Genomic DNA, 22,499 nt, shown 5'->3' with positions numbered 1-22,499 from the left:
CCACCTCCACCACCATGTCCACCACCATGTCCACCACCACGTCCACCACCACCACGTGCACCACCACCACCACGTGCACCACCATGTCCACCACCACCACCATGTCTATCACCATGTCCACCACCACGTCCACCACCACCACCACGTATACCACCATGTCCACCACCACCACCACGTCCATCACCACGTCCACCACTTTCATCACCACCACGTCCACCTCCTCCACGTCTACCACCACGTCCACCACCACAACTTCCACCACCACCACCATGTCCACCTCCACCACCACCATGTCCACCTCCACCACACCCACCACCACCACGCCCACCACCACCACACCCACCACCACCACATCCACCATGTCCACCACCACATCCACCATTCCCACCATCACCATGTCCTCCACCACCATTTCCACCACCACCATGTCCTCCACCACCATGTCCTCCACCACCACCATGTCCTCCACCATGTCCACCACCACATCGTCCACCACATCCACCACCACCACATCCACAGGCAAAATACAAGGGAGCGGTAGTAGTGTCTGACAGATCGCACCTCAAAAAGCAATATTAATTCAGACTGGGCAGTCAAAGTAGTATTCTTAGCTTTCCTAATCACAAATGGCAAAGAAACAAATAATTGTGGTGCCACTTGGGGTAGTAAATGCCATCACATCCACCACCACGTCCACCATGTCCACCACCACTATGTCCACCACCATCACCATGTCCACCACCATGTCTACCACCATACTGTCCACCACCATGCCCACCACCACATCCACCACCACCACGTCCACCACATCCACCACCATGTCCACCACGTCCACCACCATATTCACCACCACATCCACCACGTCCACCACCACCACGTCCACCACCAACACCACCTCCAACACCACCTCCACCACCAACACCACCTCCACCACTGCGTCCATCATGTCCACCACCACCATGTCCACCACCATGTCCTCCACCACATCCACCACCACTACAACATCCACCACTACAACATCCACCATGCCCACCACCACCACGCCCACCACGTCCACCACCACATCCACCACCACCACGTCCACCTCCTCCATGTCCACCTCCTCATCCACCTCCTCCATGTCCACCACCACATCCACCACCACCTCGTCTGCCACCACCTCGTCCACCACCTCTTCCACCACCACATCCACCACCACGTCCACCACCACCACATCCACCACCACATCCACCACCACCACCTCTACCACCACATCCATCTCCTCCACGTTTACCACCACGTCCACCACCACCACGTCCACCACCACTACATCCACCACTAACATGTCCACCACTACCACGTCCACCTCCTCCACCTCCACCACCATGTCCACCACCACCTCCACCACCACGTCCACCACCACGTCAGCCACCACATCCACCACCACATCCACCACCACCACGTCCACCACCACCACGTCCACCACCACATCCACCACCACACCCACTACCACGTCCACCACCACATCCCCGTCCACCACCACATCCATGTCCACCACCACATCCACCACCACGTCTACCACCACATCCATCTCCTCCACGTCTACCACCACGTCCACCACCACCACGTCCACCACCACTACATCCACCACTAACATGTCCACCACTACCACGTCCACCTCCTCCACCTCCACCACCATGTCCACCATCACCTCCACCACCACGTCCACCACCACGTCCACCACCACATCCACCACCACATCCACCACCACCTCGTCCGCCACCACCTCATCCACCACCACATCCACCACCATGTCCACCACCACCACATCCACCACCACGTCCACCTCTTCCACGTCTACCACCACGTCCACCACGTCCATCACCACCACGTCCACCACCACTACATCCACCACTAACATGTCCACCACTACCACATCCACCTCCTCCACCACCACGTCCACCACCACCTCCACCACCACGTCCACCACCACCACGTCCACCACCACTACATCCACCACTAACATGTCCACCACTACCACGTCCACCTCTTCCACCTCCACCACCACATCCACCACCACCTTCACCACCACGTCCACCACCACATCCACCACCACCACGTCCACCTCCTCATCCACCTCCTCCACGTCCACCACCACAATGTCCACCACCACATCCACCACCTCACCCACTACCACGTCCACCACCACATCCCCGTCCACCACCACATCCACCACCACCATCACGTCCACCACCACCACCATGTCTATCACCACATCCACCCCCACGTCCACCACCACGTCCACCACCACGTCCACCACCATGTCCACCACCACATCCACCACCACATCCACCACCACATCCACCACCACCACATCCACCACCACCACGTCCACCACCACCACGTCCACCTCCTCCACCACTATGTCCACCACCACGTCCACCACCACCACATCCACCACAACATCCACCACCACATCCACCACCACATCCACCACCACGTCCACCACCACCACCATGTCCACCACCACCATGTCTACCATCATGTCCACCACCACGTCCATGATGTCCACCACCACGACCACCACGTCCACCACCACCACCACGTCCACCACCTCCACCACATCCACCACCACGTCCACCATCACCAAGTGCACCACCACGTGCACCACCACCACCATGTCCACCACCACCACCATGTCCACCACCACCACCATGTCCACCACCACGTCCACCACCACCACGTCTACCATTAGGTCTACCACCACGTCCACCACCACTACCATGTCCACCACCACCACCACGTCCACCACCACCACCATGTCCACCACCACCATGTCCACCACCACCATGTCCACCATCACCACATCCACCTCCTCCATGTCTACCACCACGTCCACCACCACTACATCCACCACCACCACGTCCACCACCACCACGTGCACCACCACCACCACGTGCACCACCACCACCATGTCCACCACCACATCCACCACCACCACCACGTCCACCACCACATCCACCACCACCACCACGTCCACCACCATGTCCACCACCACCATGTCCACCACCACCACCATGTCCACCGCCACCACATCCACCTCCTCCACGTCTACCACCACGTCTACCACCACCATATCCACCACCACATCCACCACCACCATGTCCACCACCACCATGTCTACCATCATGTCCACCACCACGTCCACCTCCACCACCACCACCACATCCACCACCACGTCCACCACCAAGTCCACCACCACATCCACCACCACCACGTCGTCCACCACCATGTCCACCACCACCATGTCCACTACCACCATGTCCACCACCACCACGTCCACCTCCACCACCACCACGTCCACCACCACCACGTCCACCACCACCACATCCACCACCACCACGTGCACCACCACGTGCACCACCACCACCATGTCCACCACCACCACCATGTCCACCACCACCACCACGTCCACCACCAACACCATGTCTACCACCACGTCTACCACCACATCCACCTCCTCCATGTCTACCACCACGTCCACCACCACCACATCCACCACCACCACATCCACCACCACCACGTGCACCACCACCACCATGTCCACCACCACCACCATGTCCACCACCACGTTCACCACCACGTCCACCACCACCACGTCTACCACCACATCTACCATCATGTCTACCACCACCACCACGTCCACCACCACATCCACCACCACCACCACGTCCACCACCACCACCATGTCCACCACCACCATGTCCACCACCACCACCATGTCCACCACCACCACATCCACCTCCTCCACGTCTACCACCACGTCCACCACCACCACGTCCACCACCACATCCACCACCACCACCATGTCCACCACCACCATGTCTACCATCATGTCCACCACCACGTCCACCTCCACCACCACATCCACCACCACGTCCACCACCAAGTCCACCACCACCACCACGTCCACCACCACCACGTCGTCCACCACCATGTCCACCACCACCATGTCCACCACCACCACGTCCACCTCCACCACCACCACGTCTACCTCCACCACCACGTCCACCACCACCACATCCACCACCACCACGTGCACCACCACGTGCACCACCACCACCATGTCCACCACCACCACCATGTCCACCACCACCACCACGTCCACCACCACCACCACGTCTACCACCACGTCTACCACCACGTCCACCACCATGTCCACCACCATGTCCACCACCACCATGTCCACCATCACCACCATGTCCACCACCACCACATCCACCTCCTCCACATCTACCACCACGTCCACCACCACCACGTCCACCACCATGTCCACCACCACCACCATGTCCACCACCACCATGTCTACCATCATGTCCATCACCACGTCCACCTCCACCACCACATCCACTGCCACGTCCACCACCACGTCCACCACCACCACCACGTCCACCACCACCACGTCCACCACCACCATGTCCACCACCACCATGTCCACCACCACCATGTCCACCACCACCACGTCCACCACCACCACGTGCACCTCCACCACCACCACGTCCACCACGTCCACCTCCACCACGTCCACCACCACCACCACCACGTCCACCACTACATCCACCACCACTACATCCACCACCACCACATCCACCACCACCATGTCCACCACCACATCCACCACCACCACGTACACCACCACCACCACGTACACCACCACGTCCACCAGCACACTGTCCACCACCACATTGTCCACCACCACCACGCCCACCACCACCACCACGACCACCCCCACCACCCCCACCACCATGTCCACCACCACCACATCCACCACCAGCACGTCCACCACCAGCACATCCACCACCACCACAACATCCAACGCATCCACCACCACGTCCACCACCAGCACGTTGTCCACCACCACCATGTCCACCACCACCACCATGTCCACCACCACCACATCCACCTCCTCCACGTCTACCACCACGTCCACCACCACCACGTCCACCACCACATCCACCACCACCACCATGTCCACCACCACCATGTCTACCATCATGTCCACCACCACGTCCACCTCCACCACCACATCCACCACCACGTCCACCACCAAGTCCACCACCACCACGTCGTCCACCACCATGTCCACCACCACCATGTCCACCACCACCACGTCCACCTCCACCACCACCATGTCTACCACCACCACATCCACCACCACGTCCACCACCACCACATCCACCACCACCACGTGCACCACCACGTGCACCACCACCACCATGTCCACCACCACCACCATGTCCACCACCACGTCCACCACCACCACCACGTCTACCACCACGTCTACCACCACGTCCACCACCATGTCCACCACCATGTCCACCACCACCATGTCCACCATCACCACCATGTCCACCACCACCACATCCACCTCCTCCACATCTACCACCACGTCCACCACCACCACGTCCACCACCATGTCCACCACCACCACCATGTCCACCACCACCATGTCTACCATCATGTCCATCACCACGTCCACCTCCACCACCACATCCACTGCCACGTCCACCACCACGTCCACCACCACCATCACGTCCACCACCACCACGTCGCCCACCACCATGTCCACCACCACCATGTCCACCACCACCATGTCCACCACCACCACGTCCACCACCACCACGTGCACCTCCACCACCACCACGTCCACCACATCCACCTCCACCACGTCCACCACCACCACCACCACGTCCACCACTACATCCACCACCACTACATCCACCACCACCACATCCACCACCATGTCCACCACCACATCCACCACCACCACGTACACCACCACCACCACGTACACCACCACGTCCACCACCACCACGACCACCCCCACCACCCCCACCACCATGTCCACCACCACCACATCCACCACCAGCACGTCCACCACCAGCACATCCACCACCACCACAACATCCAACGCATCCACCACCACGTCCACCACCAGCACGTCCACCACCAGCACGTCCACCACCACCACGTCCACCACCACCACGTCCACCACCACCATGTCCACCACCACAACGTCCAACACATCCACCACCACGTCCACCACCACATCCACCACCACCACGTCCACCTCCACCACCACCAACAAGTCCACCACCACCCGTGACAGGTAAAGTGTCACTGGAGGGCAAGGGTAATAGGAGTGTCAACCCCTGCTGTACATGGGACATTTAAGGATGCATTGGGTGCGAGAAGACGGGAATAGAGGCTAGAAGTATTACACCAGACCCAAGATACATTTTGAAGAGGCGCAATGTCACAGGGGCTCCTGTAAAAGCACTCGCAGCATCTCTACCTCCCAGTGGCATACCTGCACGAGCCACTCACTCAAAACGAGCATTGGCATAGCCAAAAGGTCTCGCCTTTGGGACCTTATAAGTGTTTAGCCATGCAACAGTTGATGTTGTTGCACCAAAGATATTGTGCTGGATAACTAAACACATAAGGTCCCAAAGGCGAGACCTGTTGGCTATGCCAATGCTTGTTTTATTCAGTTCCATTCGTACCTTTTATAAATGCATGCTTCTGTTTGGTCAGCATGTCTAATTACTCCCACCTTTTGTTGTTTTAAATCCTCCCTGTGGACTGACTCTGCTACAGTCTTTAATGAACGTGTATTTGTGCAAACTACTTTTAAGGTCGAGCCTAGAGCAGCGTATGCACTGCTGCTCGACTTTTAGTAAGGGGCTTTTCAAAGTGCTACCCACAAGCTTTTCCTGGCCTAAAGCTTGTGTGCATGTGCGCGTGAACACGCGCAGCCGCCATCTGCCTTTCTTATCTAATTAAGCCTTGTTCTAATGGCTCCTCTGCTCGCACTCCCCCTCCCTTCTCTCCCTCCCTCCTCGTCAGATTTATTCAGGCCCCTCTGCTTGCACTACCCCCTCCCTTCTACCCCGACCTTCTCGTCACCTTTGCTTGCACTACCCCCTCCTTTCTTCCCCCGCTTATTTCTTTACTTTTGTTCAATCGTGTTCAATCGCAGCACCCGCGCTTTACTTTAACATGGTTAAAAGTAAAGCGCCGGTGCCGCGATTGCTGCAAAAGTAAAGAAATAGAAAATACATCTATTTCTTTAGTTTTGCTGCAATGCGGCACCGACGCTTTACTTTAACCATGTTAAAAGTAAAGCGCCGGTCCCGCGATTGTAGCAAAAGTAAACAAATATATGTTTTTTTCTATTTCTTTACTTTTGCTACAATCGCGGCACTGGCGCTTTACTTTTAACATGGTTAAAGTAAAGCGCGGGTGCCACAATTGTAGCAAAAGTAAAGAAATAGAAAAAAAAATCTATTTCTTTACTTTTGTGCAGTCGCGGCACCCGTTGTAACCTCATTAATCGGGACACCCTCCGTGCTGCAGCCCCTCCCATTAAACCATGTAAACAAGTGTTGGCACCTCACACACAAACTGTTCACACCCTCCCTCCACAGCTGCGAGAGGGGCTTCTTGGCAGGCTGATCAACGCTTACACATAGCTGCCAAGGTTTCAGATTGATATGTGTGACATTTTGATAATTTTAGCGCAATTTTGAGTGACATTTCAATGACTATGACTGACATTTTCTTGAGTGGCTCGAAGTCACCCCGACACAAAATGAGTTAGTGCGCTAATGAATTACTGAGCAGGCAGACATTGTGACTGCACAGTTCTCGGTTGCAGCTCATGATGATGACCGCAGCGCACTTTTATAACATAGCAAGACAGTGCCAACTACGGGAATACCGACTCTGTCACTCAGGCCCAATAATTTGCTTGTCTGTGAGGGGGGCCCCCAGCCCATGGCCGGCCCGCACTTGTGGACTCCAGCGGCAAACAACGCATGGATGAATGAATCTGGCATACACACTGGACTGGTGGTAGTGTCTAGGCTGAGGACGACTTCTCCTGCATTCGCCGTGGTCCGTGTTTTACAGCCGCCTGTTCCTAGTGGGGTCGAGTCTGTCCGGACGTGGGATCAAGTAATACCACCGCTGTGCGGGCTGTTCTTCCATGTTCCCAGCAGCAGGTAATGTATGAGTCAGCCTCTGGTGTGATCGGGTCCGTCTAGTCCCGGGTTCACATTCACAATCCGCCACGGTGTCATTGCCCACTGCAAACGTCTTAAAATTCCACCCGCTGGAGCAGCGGGTAATCATTCGTCATCATTTGTTGTGACAAACTAAACACTGTCCGGGCATTGTGCACCACCAGCACTGACATCTGATGTCAGTATATGTAATGTGCCGTGTGGTGTCCGGTGTACTTCACAACAAACGTATTTATAGAGCGGAGGTATGCATGACACCTGAGGGGGCAGGTAAATCCAGCTGTAATCCGCGTTTATAGCGCGTTCGTTTTCATTTTCTCCATGCTGCTCTGACTGAGACCTCCTCTCACTGCCTGCAGTGCGCTACTTAAAAATAACTTGTTTCTATTTACATCTGATCGGTTCCTTTAGACACTGTTTACAATTAGTTAAAATCAGTACTAACGATTTGACCAGATACTTTTTAGCTATTATGCATTCAAGAGACCTCAGATGGACAATGGACCACTTATGCGAGTACTGAGGTAGATATTAAACAGGAAGTTGTCCCTCGTGTTAGACACCATATTTTGTTCCATCCATACTATTGGCGTCACACCCGGTAGGCTCCGTCATCCTCAAAATGAAACGATTTTTTAGAAGAAAAAGAAAACTGGCTCTTGTGTCCCACTCTTTCCCTATTTATTTATGCTCTTGAAGAAAAGAATAGTAGGAATCTTACAGAAACCTATCAGAGTATCTGTCATCTGCAAATGGTGGTAGAGCCCCATCCTGTACCCTGAAACTAGTATGAGCACAAAGTAGTAGACATTTCATTTTGTGTAGTTATATACTATTTGTCTACAAATTGTATGTAACAATGCTTATAAATATAGGCAACTCAGCTCTTATACAAATTAGGGTGAAAGTTATTAAAGCCCCAGTCATGTTTCATCACATATCTCTGTCTGGTTAGTCTAAACCCTCCTTAAACAGTTAGTGGTGCTTTAAATGAAACTCTGGGTTTCAGCATCCTCCTAGCAACATGTCCATGGGATTTACCCGTGCCCCTACACTGTTAACTTATTCACCTTTCTATGCACAGTCGTCTATGAAGCACAGAGGGCTCCCTTCCTGTTTTTCTACACAGGACAGTGTGCAGTACTTCATGTTCTAAATGTATGAAGGGCACAGAACCTTAATTCTGTATTACCTCCTTCCTTACTGATGGGACACTGCAACGTAATCTTTCTAGCTACACTTCAGCACCACCACAGCAACACTCAGCGCCACCACAGCAACACTCAGCGCCACCACAGCAACACTCAGCGCCACCACAGCATCAGTCAGCGCCACCACAGCATCAGTCAGCGCCACCACAGTATCAGTCAGCGCCACCACAGCATCAGTCGGCGACACCACAGCATCAGTTGGCGCTACCACAGCATCAGTCGGCGCCACGCACAGCATCAGTCGGCGCCACGCACAGCATCAGTCGGGGCCACGCACAGCATCAGTCGGGGCCACGCACAGCATCAGTCGGAGCCACGCCCAGCATCCCTCGGGGCCACGCCCTGCATCCCTCGGGGCCACGCCCAGCACCTCTCGGGCCATGCCCAGCATCCCTCGGGGCCACGCCCAGCATCCCTCGGGGCCACGCACAGCATCCCTCAGGGCCACGCACAGCATCATCCCTCGGGGCCACAACAATATCACTCGGGCCACAACAATATCACTCGGGGGAATGCACAGCATCATCCCTCGGGGCCACGCACAGCATCATCACTCGGGGCCACAACAATATCACTCGGGGCCACGCACAGCATCATCCCTCGGGGCCACAACAATATCACTCGGGCCACGCACAGAATCATCCCTCGGGCCACAACAATATCACTCGGGGCCATGCACAGCATCATCACTCAGGGCCACAACAATATCACTCGGGGCCACCACAGCATCACTCAGCATCGCCTTTGCAATAGTACACCACCACATCATCATCATTCAACAAAACCTAAGTATCATTCAGCATCACCTCAGCATCGTCTCAGCACCAGTCACCACCACCACCACCACCACCACTACCACCTCAACATCACTCAACACCACCTCAGCCTGCTCTTGGAATCTGCCATCTGTTGATTCTCCCATAGCGTCTGGACCTCTGCTAGTGTTATAATACAGATACTAGTTCACAACCTTCAACCTCCAATTGTTTATGCCACCTCAAAAAAAAACTTTAACAAACCACCATTGGAATAGGCAAAAACAAGTTGCCAGCATTGCAAGAACAAAAGAAAATTGAGGAAATGTTTTATTGTACATACATTTTTTAACATGGTCGTTATGTTGGACATAATGCCTTTGTGGTCATATATAAGGTAACAAAAATGCTTTTGGCACTTTTTTATTACAACTTTTCAGCATGCTGCACAACAGCCATACTTCTCTACAGCACAGCTTAAACACAAGGCGACCCTTGACCCTACCAGATAGGTCGCTCCCCCTCCGCACAGCACCGCCTGTGTGTCCCTGCCCCAGCTACCGCTGCTGAGGAAGTTCGAGGCCCTCCTCCACCCGCAGGCTACCACCTGCACCTCATCCCTGGTGGCCAATGGTAGGCCGTAGGTTTGCTTGCCTGTATTTTTCATTGCCCTCGTTGTACTGCCTGTATTTTTTCATTGCTCTCGTTGTAGTGCCTGCATTTTCATTGTTGTGTCTGTGACTGCTGTTGTCTGTCTCCCGCGCTGCCTGTACGTGGTCTGTGCCCGTTCTCTCCCTCTGTTCCCCTCGCTGCCCCCGTGTCTCTCTGCCCGGTTTTTCCTTCTGTTCCCCTCGCTACCCCTGTGTCTCTCTGCCCGTTTTTGCCTTCAGTTGCTAAGCTGCCTTTGCATTTCTGTGACGTTTTTGCCTTCTGTGCCACTCACTTCCCCCCGATTTTTGTGACCTTTTTGCCCTTTCTTGTGACCTTTTGCCTTCTGTGCCACACGTTTGCCCCAGTTTTTTGTGACCTTCTTGCCTTCTGTGCCACTCATTTCCCCCCGATTTTTGTGACCTTTTTGCCCTTTTCTTGTGAACTCTTTGCCTTCTGTGCCACTCGTTTCCCTCCGTTTTTTTGTGACCTTTTTGCCTTCTGTGCCACTCATTTCCCCCCGATTTTTGTGACCTTTTTGCCCTTTCTTGCGACCTTTTTGCCTTCTGTGCCACTCATTTTCCCCGATTTTTGTGACCTTTTTGCCCTTTCTTGTGACCTTTTGCCTTTTGTGCCTCTCGTTTCCTCCTCAACTGTTGTGCCCTTTTGCCTTGTTTCCTTCGTCGCCCCTCACCTCCCCTGCGGCCCCGCCCCCCTGACTGCCAAATTCGCTGTCCCCGCCTCCCGCCTCTCAGCTGCTCCTCCGTCCCACCTCCCCATATATGCCGGCCGCTACGCGGTGAGGAGAGCGACCCTTCCAGGTAGGTCGTTCCCCCTCTGCACAGCACCGCCAGTGTGTCCCTGCCCCAGCTGCCGCTGCTGAGGAAGTTCGAGGCCCTCCTCCACCCGCAGGCTACCACCTGCGCCTCATCCCTGGTGGCCAGTGGTAGGCCGTAGATTTGCTCATCTACCATTGTATTGCCTGTATTTTTCATTGCCCTCGTTGTACTGCCTGTATTTTTTCATTGCTCTCGTTGTAGTGCCTGCATTTTCATTGTTGTGTCTGTGACTGCTGTTGTCTGTTTCCCCCGCTGCCTGTACGTGGTCTGAGTCCGTTCTCTCCCTCTGTTCCCCTCGCTGCCCCTGTGTCTCTCTGCCCGGTTTTTCCTTCTGTTCCCCTCGGTGCCCCCGTGTCTCTCTGCCCGTTTTTGCCTTCTGTGGCTTAGCTGCCCCTGCATTTCTGTGATCTTTTTGCCTTCTATGCCACTCGTTTCCCCCTGATTTTTGTGACCTTTTTGCCCTTTCTTGTGACCTTTTGCCTTCTGTGCCACTCGTTTCCCCCCGTTTTTTGTGACCTTTTTGCCTTCTGTGCCACTCCTTTCCCCCCGATTTTTGTGACCTTTTTGCCCTTTCTTGTGACCTTTTTGCCTTCTGTGCCACTCATTTCCCCCTGATTTTTGTGACCTTTTTGCCCTTTCTTGGGACCTTTTTGCCTTCTGTGCCACTCGTTTCCCCCCGTTTTTTGTGACCTTTTTGCCTTCTGTGCCACTCATTTTCCCCTGATTTTTGTGACCTTTTTGCCCTTTCTTTTGACCTTTTTGCCTTCTGTGCCACTCATTTCTCCCCGATTTTTGTGACCTTTTTGCCCTTTCTTGTGACCTTTTTGCCTTCTGTGCCACTCGCTTCCCCCCGTTTTTGGACCTTTTTGCCTTCTGTGCCACTCATTTCCCCTGATTTTTGTGACCTTTTTGCCCTTTCTTGTGACCTTTTTGCCTCCTGTGCCACTCGTTTCCACCTCATTTGTTGTGCCCTTTTGCCTTCTGTTTCCTTCGTCGTCCCTCACTGCCCCCGCCGCTGCGTCCCCTGCGGCCGCGCCCCCCTGACTGCCCATTCGCTGCCCCCGCCTCCTGCCTCCCAGCTGCTCCTCCCTCCCACCTCCCCGCTGCTCCTCCCTCCCACCTCCCCATATATGCCGGCCTAAGGCAAGCCCATCTGCGCCTGGACTGCGCCCAGCGCCAGAACTACTGGCCTCCGCACCCGCCACTACGACGCCAGCACTCTGCACGCTCTCAACCCCGGACGGACCCACACCTGCTTCAAGGCCGCCCCGAAAAGCACACACGGTCCCTTCACCTCCCAGAACTGCAGCTACACCAACCACAGAGCCAACGAACCACCCGCCAAGAAATACCTCAACCACCTCCGATGCATACTACTGAACACCCGCTCCGCACGCGAACACGCTCTGGGACCTGCTCAACACAACCTCCCCGGACGTCGCCTTCCTGACAGAGACCTGGTTGAACAACTCCTCCGCACCCGACATCGCCATAGCCATCCCAGACGGCTACAAGATCACCCGCAGAGACCGCACCAACGGAGTCGGAGGAGGAATCGCCATCATCCACAAGAACAGCATCAGGGCCTCGACCAGCACTGACGACGCGCTCAGCACCGCCGAACACATGCATTTCCAGATCCACACAGACCCCCAACTCCACCCTCAGAGGCACCCTCGTCTACCGACCGTCCGGACCCCGCCCCCAGTTCAGCGACTCCATCGCCAACTTCATCAGCACGCACGCCCTGACCTCCACTGACTACTTCCTCCTCGGAGACCTGAACTTTCACCTTGAGAACAACGACAACAACTCCACAACCCTGATCGATAACCTCACCAACCTCGGACTGAGACAACTCGTCACAACGCCCACCCACTCCACCGGCCACACGTTCGACCCGTCTTCTCCTCAAGCCCGCACGTCTCCGTCAGCCACACCACTGAACTCCTCTGGACCGACCACCACTGCATCCACTTCACCTTCCAGAAACCCACCACACACCAGCGCACCCAACAGATCCGCCGCTGGAGCAAAATCACCGAAGACCAACTACATGCAAACCTTGCTCTCAGCCCACCCAGCGAACCCTCCAACAACGACGACGGTGCCCACAACCTCAGACGCTGGATCGAGGACTGTGCCAACACCCTCACCCCGCTGAAGAAACCCCCCCCACAGAGACACCAGCAAGAGGGCCAGCTGGTTCACCCCAGAACTCCTAGCCTCCAAGCAAGCCTGCTGGAAACTAGAGAAGAAATGGCACAGTGAACAAACTCCGGACAGCCACACAGCACACAAGGACGCCGTCCCCAACCACCACCACCACCTCATCAGGACTGCCAAGAAGACCTCCTTCAAAGACCGCCTCGACAACAACGCACACGACAGCAAGGAGCTCTTCAATATCGTGAAGGAGCTCTCCAACCCCAGCTCCATCACCAACGACATCCCGCCGTCGCAAGCCCTGTGCGACTCCCTCGCGGCCTTCTTCCACCGCAAGATAGCAGACATCCACGACAGCTTCAACACCCAGACAGCCCCAACAGACAGCAACACAACAGATATTTTTCTACACAGGCCTAGGTCTTAGAAGGTGTAATGGCCGTAAATTGTGGTTCAAAACCCTATCGCTTAAGGTATTTTGTACTACCCATATTTCCAAATTTTGAGGTAGTCACCCACAAGCTCGCCACCTTCAATTTTTGATAATAAAAGTTTTACTTCAGGCAGTCTCCCCAATGAGCCTCACGGTGTAAGAGCTCATGTAAATTACACCAGGTATTTCTCAAATCCAGTAATGAGAAAAACGTGAGGAAAAAATGTGAGCGAGGCGAGATGGCACCTCACGTGCGCAACACCAATTGAGCCTGCTGACTGGTACTCATCAGCTCTGCCCACTCTTATCATCATCGGTTGCCATCACGCTCCAAAAATAATAAACAATAAATAACGTGTCCACAAAAATAAACCCAAAGAAAATTTTTTAAGAACATTTTTGTGCGGGTAAATAGTGCGACTGAATAGTGAAAGTAAAACAATGAAAAAGATGCACCCTCTATAGGTTCAAACTTTATTCCTCCTTAGATGTGCACCCAGTTCAAAACTTAAAAAGGTTGCTAAATATGCGTTTTTCTCATTACTGGATTTGAGAAATACCTGGTGTAATTTACATGAGCTCTTACACCGTGAGGCTCATTGGGGAGACTGCCTGAAGTAAAACTTTTATTAATCAAAAATTGAAGGTGGCGAGCTTGTGGGTGACTACCTCAAAATTTGGAAATATGGGTAGTACAAAATACCTTAAGCGATAGGGTTTTGAACCACAATTTACGGCCATTACACCTTCTAAGACCTAGGCCTGTGTAGAAAAATATTGGTTGAGAGGAGGGCGACCTAGGTTCTTTTTCCCTCTGTAGCTCCTTATTGTGTGCACGCAGCAACACAACAGACCCTCCGCACACCATCGACCATGTCCCCTTGCTAGCCTGGACCAGCGTGAGCGTCGATGACACCATCAAGACCATGAGCACAATCCACTCCGGCTCTCCGTCAGACCCATTCCCGCACCACGTCTTCAACAAAGCAAGCAGCTTCATCGCACCCCACCTGCGCAACGTCATCAATCTCTCCCTCGAGACCGCGACCTTCCCAGAGAGCTGGAAACACACCGAGATCAACGCCCTACTCAAAAAACCCAAGGCAGACTCCAGAACTTCCGGCCCATCTCCCTGCTCCCCTTCTCGGCCAAGGTCATCGAGAAAATCGGCAACAGACAGCTAACCCGATACCTCGAAGACAACAGAATCCTGGATCCTTCTCAGTCTTGGTTCCGCAGCAACCACAGCACCGAGACCGCCCTCATTGCCGCCACCGACGACATCAGGACCCTGCTAGACAACGGTGAGACTGCAGCACTCATCCTCCTAGACCTCTCCGCCGCCTTCGACACAGTCTGCCACCGCACACTACACACACGCCTCCACGCCGCAGGGATCCGAGATAAGGCTCTGGAATGGACCACCTCCTTCCTTTCTGGCAGAACCCAGAGCGTCCACCTCCCCCCGTTCCGTTCCAAAGCCTCCGAGATCATCTGCGGCGTACCCAAGGGATCCTCCCTCAGCCCGACACGGTTCAACATTTACATGGCCCCGCTCGCACACGTCGCCCGACAGCACGACCTCAACATAATCTCCTACGCCGACAACAATCAACTGATCCTCTCCCTCACCAAGGACCCCATCACCGCCAAAGCCAACCTCCACGAAGGAATGAAAGCCGTCGCCGACTGGATGAAGATCAGCCGTCTGAAGCTGAACTCTGACAAAACAGAGGTCCTCATCCTCTGCTCCAACCCGTCAGCCTGGGACGACTCTTGGTGGCCAACGGCACTGGGGGCAGCCCGACCCGCACCGACCATGCACGCAACCTGGGAATCATCCTCGACTCAATGCTCTCAATGACCAAGCAAGTCAACGCCGTCTCCGCCTCCTGCTTCAACACCCTCCGCATGCTCCGCAAAATCTACAGATGGATCCCGACAGATACAGAGCAGACTCGACTACGGAAACGCCCTCTACGCGGGAGCCCCCACCAAGCTCATCAATCGACTACAACGCATCCAAAACGCCTCGGCACGTCTGATCCTCAATGTACCACGACACGGCCACATCACCCCCCACCTAAGAAACCTGCACTGTCTCCCCGTCAACAAGCGGATATCTTTCAGGCTCCTCATCCACGCACACAAGGCATTCCACAAGACCGACCCAGCCTACCTCAACAGACGGCTCTCCTTCTACACCCCCAACCGCCAGCTACGCTCCGCCGACCTCTCACTCGCCACCGTCCCGCGCATCTGAAAAACAACCACCGGCGGGAGATCCTTCTCCCACCTCGCCGCCAAGACATGGTACACCCTCCCACTGAGCCTACGACAGACCCAAGACCTGCTGACCTTCAGGAGGCTACTGAAGACCGGGCTGTTCGATCAGTAGCGCCCCCCGCCCCCAGCGCCTTGAGACCCTCACAGGTATGTAGTGCGCTTAACAAATGACTGATTGATTGGCAAAGTCAATAGTTCTGCCTATAGACTTATAAGGCCCCAAAGGCGAGACCTATTGGCTATGCCAATGGTTGTTTCTTTTGGTGATGGCTTGTGTATTAGCATGCTGCACGCATGGCGGCCACCTTACGGACTGTCTTAAAAAAATGAATATTGCTCGTTCTCCACCTCAAGGTATCGGAGCGCTTTTTCGACTCCTCTTCTAACGGGAGCGTTGATATTTAGCGCAATTTATGTGCTGTATTTGTTAAAAAAAATTACTTTGCACAAAATCCGCCCCGTGCATGGTGTGGTTGATGTGCTTATTTGTTCACGCTACCGCAAGCGCTCACTACCCCCTGCAAGGCTGTCGTGCATTCATCTATTTGTCTTTTGGGTGCTTTACTTTATTTTTTTTATTCACATTGCGCGAACTCCACCACAAGGGATCGGAGCGCTTTTTTAACTCCTCTTCTAACATCTTTCATAGGATCACCCGCACGTAACCTGGCCAGTAATTTACAACTGAACCGTGGCGGCATCTGCCATCTCTTACACGTAACATGACCGACGCTTTTCAGTAGAATGGCGATGGATTCGGCTTTATGTAACCAGTTGTTTTGCGCCCAAAAGAACATTAAATTGTACAACACCCAACATAAGGTGCTGCATGGATAAATACTTATAAGTTCCCACAAGGCAAGACCTATTGCATTGCAAATGCTTGTTCTTCATTTGGCAGAGCCAAAGGAGGCACAGAAGCTAATAAGAATCCAACCTCCCTTTCCATGGCTCCTTTGTCCCTGTGAAACATGGAAGGAGGAATAGCACCCTCACCCACTGCCTCTTCTTCTTTCTTTCCCCTGCAATCCACATATTTCAGAAAGGCAAGAGGGGTGGGGGAAGTCAGATTCTGTAATTTGGGGCATTGCAATGTTGACAGCAGCATTTATGTTTAAAGCACCCTGCTGCTCAACGGTCTTCAGTGGACCTGTAGAACGTTCTACTGGGCTGCTGTCTTAACAATACTGTGGTGTGGGGCATGCCAGCTTTTTGAGAACCCTCCAGGTAAAAAATCACATGCTAGACCTTCAAATCTCCCCCCTTTTACGTGATGGCGTTTTAGCTGCTTATCAAATGATTTTTCTGCACTGTGAAATCATGCCGGTAACTAATCAACAGTCAATATCAGAATTGCAAGTAATGAGGAGAAAACTGCATGTGATAGTCACTCCCACAATTTCCCCCATGATTTTGGCACGGAAATCTCCAACATCTGCATGTAAATCTGCATTGTATGGAGAAGGCTTGTAATTGGAGAGGTTCAGTACCGGAATATCATAACCAATACATTGTCTGACAGGAACATTGTGTCCAAAATATTGCCCCATTGGAGTCAAAGGACGATATTTTGGTGTATAATAGTTAGGGTACGCTATTGTGCCTGACGATATATTTGCTAACGATATTGTGACATATTCAAATGGAGATGTTTATTGCCCTGAAACATAATGATCCCGGGGGTGTGCACACCAGGCCTCTCGCATTAAGGGTCTTATCATTCTTTTTTATTAATAGTAAAATAGTGCATATGGAACTGCAGAAGTGTACATGCAACTGTGTATATTTCATTTTCTAATGTGCAAATAACTTTGATGCACATACATATTGTACCTTTCTATCCTTTCTTATTTTCTTATAGAATGTCTATATGATTTCTGCTAAGAAAGTGGATCTGAAAATTGCCATTCTTGGAGCTGTAGGGTAAGTAATTCCATTCTGGGCCTGTGTATGAGCAGTGATTATTACATAATATTGAGAAATCAATGCATCTGAAGTTGTCCTTTTGAACCATTCTTCAACATTGCTTTTGCGAGGGCAAGCAATTATTAATCAAATCCTCGGATATTGTCAACATTTTACTTTGTTAAAAAAGAAGTCATGAGTACACAGCCGACGTTGTCTAGTGGTGAATTTGTTGTAGATCGAAGCCATGATTTATTTAATTCATAAATAAACTGCCAACGGGAAATGATGTGATTTGCGCTGACTAGTCTTCACAGTCACTGGTGGACCGTGTTCCTAGTCTGCGGAGAGTGCTTAATTTGAGCCGGTATCAACACCGTCACTTGTGGCAGTCTGCTACATGGTGTTTCTGCTTGGCTAAGTTACAGATAAGCAGAAGAACAGTTGTTTATTAACTGAATATACATTAAAAAAATATAAATACCTGCGGGCCAAGCCATTCTTATCGCTTTGGGGGCCTGGAATAGTCCGACTTGTCACACTTGTAGGAATGTGATGGTTAGTAGTTGTGCTGGTACATCCGTTGGCTGGACTGGCAGGGGCAATGGGTAATGCAGGTTGCAGTGGCCTCCTGAAAAGGGCTCTCGCACTCAGGGCCAGCTTTAGGGCAGGGCGACTGATGCGGCCGCACTGGGTTCTAACCTGTGGAGGGGTGCTGTGTTTAGTAATAGCTTATGATTGGAGACATGAGAGGCACCTTTGCCTGGTGGTAGTGAGAGAATCCGAGGAGGCGGTCATGGGGTGTGGGGGCGCCAAAAATTGTCGCACAAGGCGCTACCAGCCCTAAAGCCGGCCCTGCTCGCACTTATTGTTTTGCCAACTAAGCACTGCCTCCTAATATCTGATGTTTAATATGTGCCATCCCATCAGTCCCACCAGCACTGCCGAAGTATCTCAGTCCTCAACTTTATTGCCTGTCAGTTCCATACTCCATCAACCTTTATGCTGATGCACATAAATACAGGGTATCCCTGACAGCTCTTAAAATAGGTTTAGCTGGTAACTTCAGGTTCATATAAGTAGACATATATGTAATATTTATATTATATACCCATACCATTGTTCAGTGTGCCCATTCTTAAGGTATGTGTGATCTGGCTTCTTGTCCCAGTGTGCTCTGGGTATAATATCTAGTAACTTGTCGAATGAGTCTGCCTGAGTCCCGATCGATGAGTCTGATCATGTCCACCGAATGCTTGTATATTTCACATTGCTCGCATCTCACTACCCTAGGTACCTGCAGGGCCAATTTTTCGTTGTTGGCCTTGAGCACCCTTTTCATAGAAGAATTCCTAAAGCTGTGGTTATAATTTAGCATAGCGGAATATGACAGTGTGAGGTCTTAGGTTCAATGCCAGAGGCTCGCACAAACATGGGTGGAAGGCTAAGTACCAGGTGACCACAAATGGGGCTCCGCAACAGGCTCACCTGCTTAATGTGTACATGGAGTTTTGTTGTTCTTTCCATGCCCTGGACTATTACTTAACACTTTTTACAAATTTGTAGCCAGTTTTGTAGACTCATTGACAGAAATTGCTGGCTATTTGGTCTCGGCACTTCAGAAAATTCTAATGTAACTTTTGTATTTTACATCAGGACTGGGAAAACCTCCCTTTTGCACCGGTACGTTCACAAGAAGTTTCATGATGATTACAGGACCACACTTGGAGCTCATGTCATGTCAAAAAACCTTGAGGTGGACAATACCACCTTGAGGCTTCAGGTGAGTCAGCTCCGAGCAAATCACAAGACTGATTTAACAAATTCAGGACATTCTTTTCTACATTGCTTGGGTTACATGTCACATCTGAGACATTTAACACCTAAAAGAGAAATTGGTAGTCCTTTTCCACTTCCGTTCCCTTCCCTACACAAGCAAGCTACTTCTGGTAGGTTCTGAATTTAAAAAAGGTTCTCTTTACAACCTGCTCATTCTGTTCCAAGTGTAAGTGATGTGTTGAACTGTAACACAGTGTGTTGTTTTGTGGCCCTTAGATCTGGGACATGGGTGGCCAGGACCGTTTCCAGCCCATGGTGGCATCCTTCTATAAGGGCTCTGACGCCTGCATACTTACCTATGATGTCACAGACGCTGAGTCGTTTGAGAGTCTTGACTACTGGAGAAAGAACTTTCTGGATAACCTGCAAATCCCATTGGAGGGTTTCCCCATCATTCTCTTGGGCAATAAGATTGACCTGGAAGATAGACAGGTGAGTAGCTTGTTTGAAAGGTGACTTATCACCTCCCATAGCACCCTTTCCAAGTTTCAAATGGTTGATACTACTTCGCCTTATGATAGAATTGAAAACCGCTTCTTTAAAGCAGTTCCCTCTTTTAAGTGGCCTATTCGTAGTTCTGAGGCACTGGAACTCTGACCTAAAAGTCAGCTACTGATCATAAACAAGATCTTGTTTTAAGTAGTTGGAGAACACAGGGACAAGAGGTGTAGTATCCTGCTGCTCAGCCAGAGTGGTAGTTGTGAGAATGTTGAGGTGTATGATGTAATGTGGAATGTTGGAGTGCCTGAGGTAGTTGGTGTATGGGCTGAGCAGCAGGGAAGCTGCTCCTGGTGGGGTTCGTATTATTCTACATATTGTGACTTCTACTTGGAATAAACCATCTTGGAAACTACTATGGACTCTGTCATCTTTATCAGCATACTACATTTTGGTACCAGAAGTGGGGTTCCAGAGTCAGAAAAGAAGAGGCTCAAGAACAAGGTCCCACAATCAAGATCAAAAAGATATCATTCGAAACTGAAGAGGAGGATTTCAATTTAACTGGCACCAACGAGCCCCACCAGTGACCTTGCCATCGGTCGCCCACAATTCAAGATTAAAAGTGCCAGTTTTAACTTTATTTTGTCTGTTCCTCCTGCCTCCTATTTGAATTTTTGCCAGCCATTCCTGTGACATCGATGGTCCAGCCTGCTATTTCCTGTCGCTAGCGTTTACAACTTTATTTCACCAAATTAGACAAACCCAGCACTTTGTGTAAATTTAAACAAGCCCAGATCGTCGGAGAAGAAATCTAAACCGGTGTTTTAAATGCCAACTGGAGGAGATCTGAAATCAACGGAACTGTGTAAATATCTGCTGCCATCTACTGGAGGAGATTGGGAATTTTATTTGCCTGCTATTTCGGGATTAGAAGGACCGAAGGGAATTGATTATTGCATTTTGAGCAGTGCTTCGTTTCTCCACGGGAAGCTGTTACAGTGCTTCGATTTATTGGCATCACAGAGTTATTAACTTCAACACTCTCGATTTTCAAGTGTTTAAATTTGATGTGGTGAAGTCTCAGGCCAGTATTCTGTGCTTATGCTGTGAGTACTTTCTCAAATTTTACATCGACGCTTTGCCTCAGTGTGTTTTAAAGTTTTAATGCGCCATTGCCATTTTCTGCGTGTTGGCAGTTGAACCGCTGCCTTTCATTTGAAAACACAGCACGAGCTACCTACTGCGCGCACACATCGAGAGCGTGCAGTCTCACCTGCATTGTCCTTGTCATCGTGGATCCGACGTTCCTGACTGTTCACCTACAAGCACGGACGTGCCGTGAGCCACCCGGGCTCAGCGTCATGAACGTGGCGCCATCTTGGGATTAAGATATCCACAGTATTTACACTTTCCAGAACGTGTTGTACACGCCTTGCCACCCACGGTGTTCTTTCCTCTCCAGTTTGTGTCTGTGTTGGGTCTTCCGATCCCCGTGTGCAGGTTTGTTGATGCTTCATTACAGGCATAAGTGTTCTTCGCATTCGGGACATCCTAAGTTCGCAGCATGTGCAGCATAGGGGCTCTGCGTGTATGGAGGACTGAAACATTGGTAATTTCGGCGAATATTATATTGACACGTTTTTTTTGGAATTCTCATTTCCTACAGTTCAGATATTTATTTTAGCACTTATTTTAATAGTCACCTACAGTATTACTGTGTGACCTCGACTGTAGTTATCTGCAAGGTTCATGTCAGTACCTTGTGGTATTTATTATGCCAAATTGCAATGTTACTGTGTGGCATGTTTTAAAAAAGGAAAAGGGATTGTGCGTTTAATTGCATTTTTATTGGAATTTACATGCTTTATGTGGTCTTTCTCCACATCTACCCATTTTGTTTTATGTAGCAC

At 51.9% G+C, this 22,499-nt stretch overlaps 1 protein-coding gene across 3 annotated transcripts in view; it reads left to right on the top strand.

Annotated features, from left to right (window-relative positions):
- RAB7B (RAB7B, member RAS oncogene family) overlaps positions 1 to 22,499 on the top strand; it is a 352,153-nt gene that overhangs the window by 249,248 nt on the left and 80,406 nt on the right. For all 3 annotated transcript variants that reach the window (XM_085625444.1, XM_085625366.1, XM_085625518.1), the window contains 3 exons: positions 18,266 to 18,327; positions 19,966 to 20,092; positions 20,365 to 20,580. In XM_085625444.1, the coding sequence (XP_085481570.1) occupies positions 18,266 to 18,327; positions 19,966 to 20,092; positions 20,365 to 20,580 (405 nt within the window). The remainder of the gene's footprint in view (positions 1 to 18,265; positions 18,328 to 19,965; positions 20,093 to 20,364; positions 20,581 to 22,499) is intronic.

The sequence above is a fragment of the Triturus cristatus genome, chromosome 1_1 (genome assembly GCF_964204655.1).
Source record: "Triturus cristatus chromosome 1_1, aTriCri1.1, whole genome shotgun sequence".
Lineage (NCBI taxonomy): Eukaryota > Metazoa > Chordata > Amphibia > Caudata > Salamandridae > Triturus > Triturus cristatus.
The sequence above is the reverse complement of the archived record's forward strand: the minus strand, read 5'-3'. Positions and strand labels throughout refer to the sequence as shown.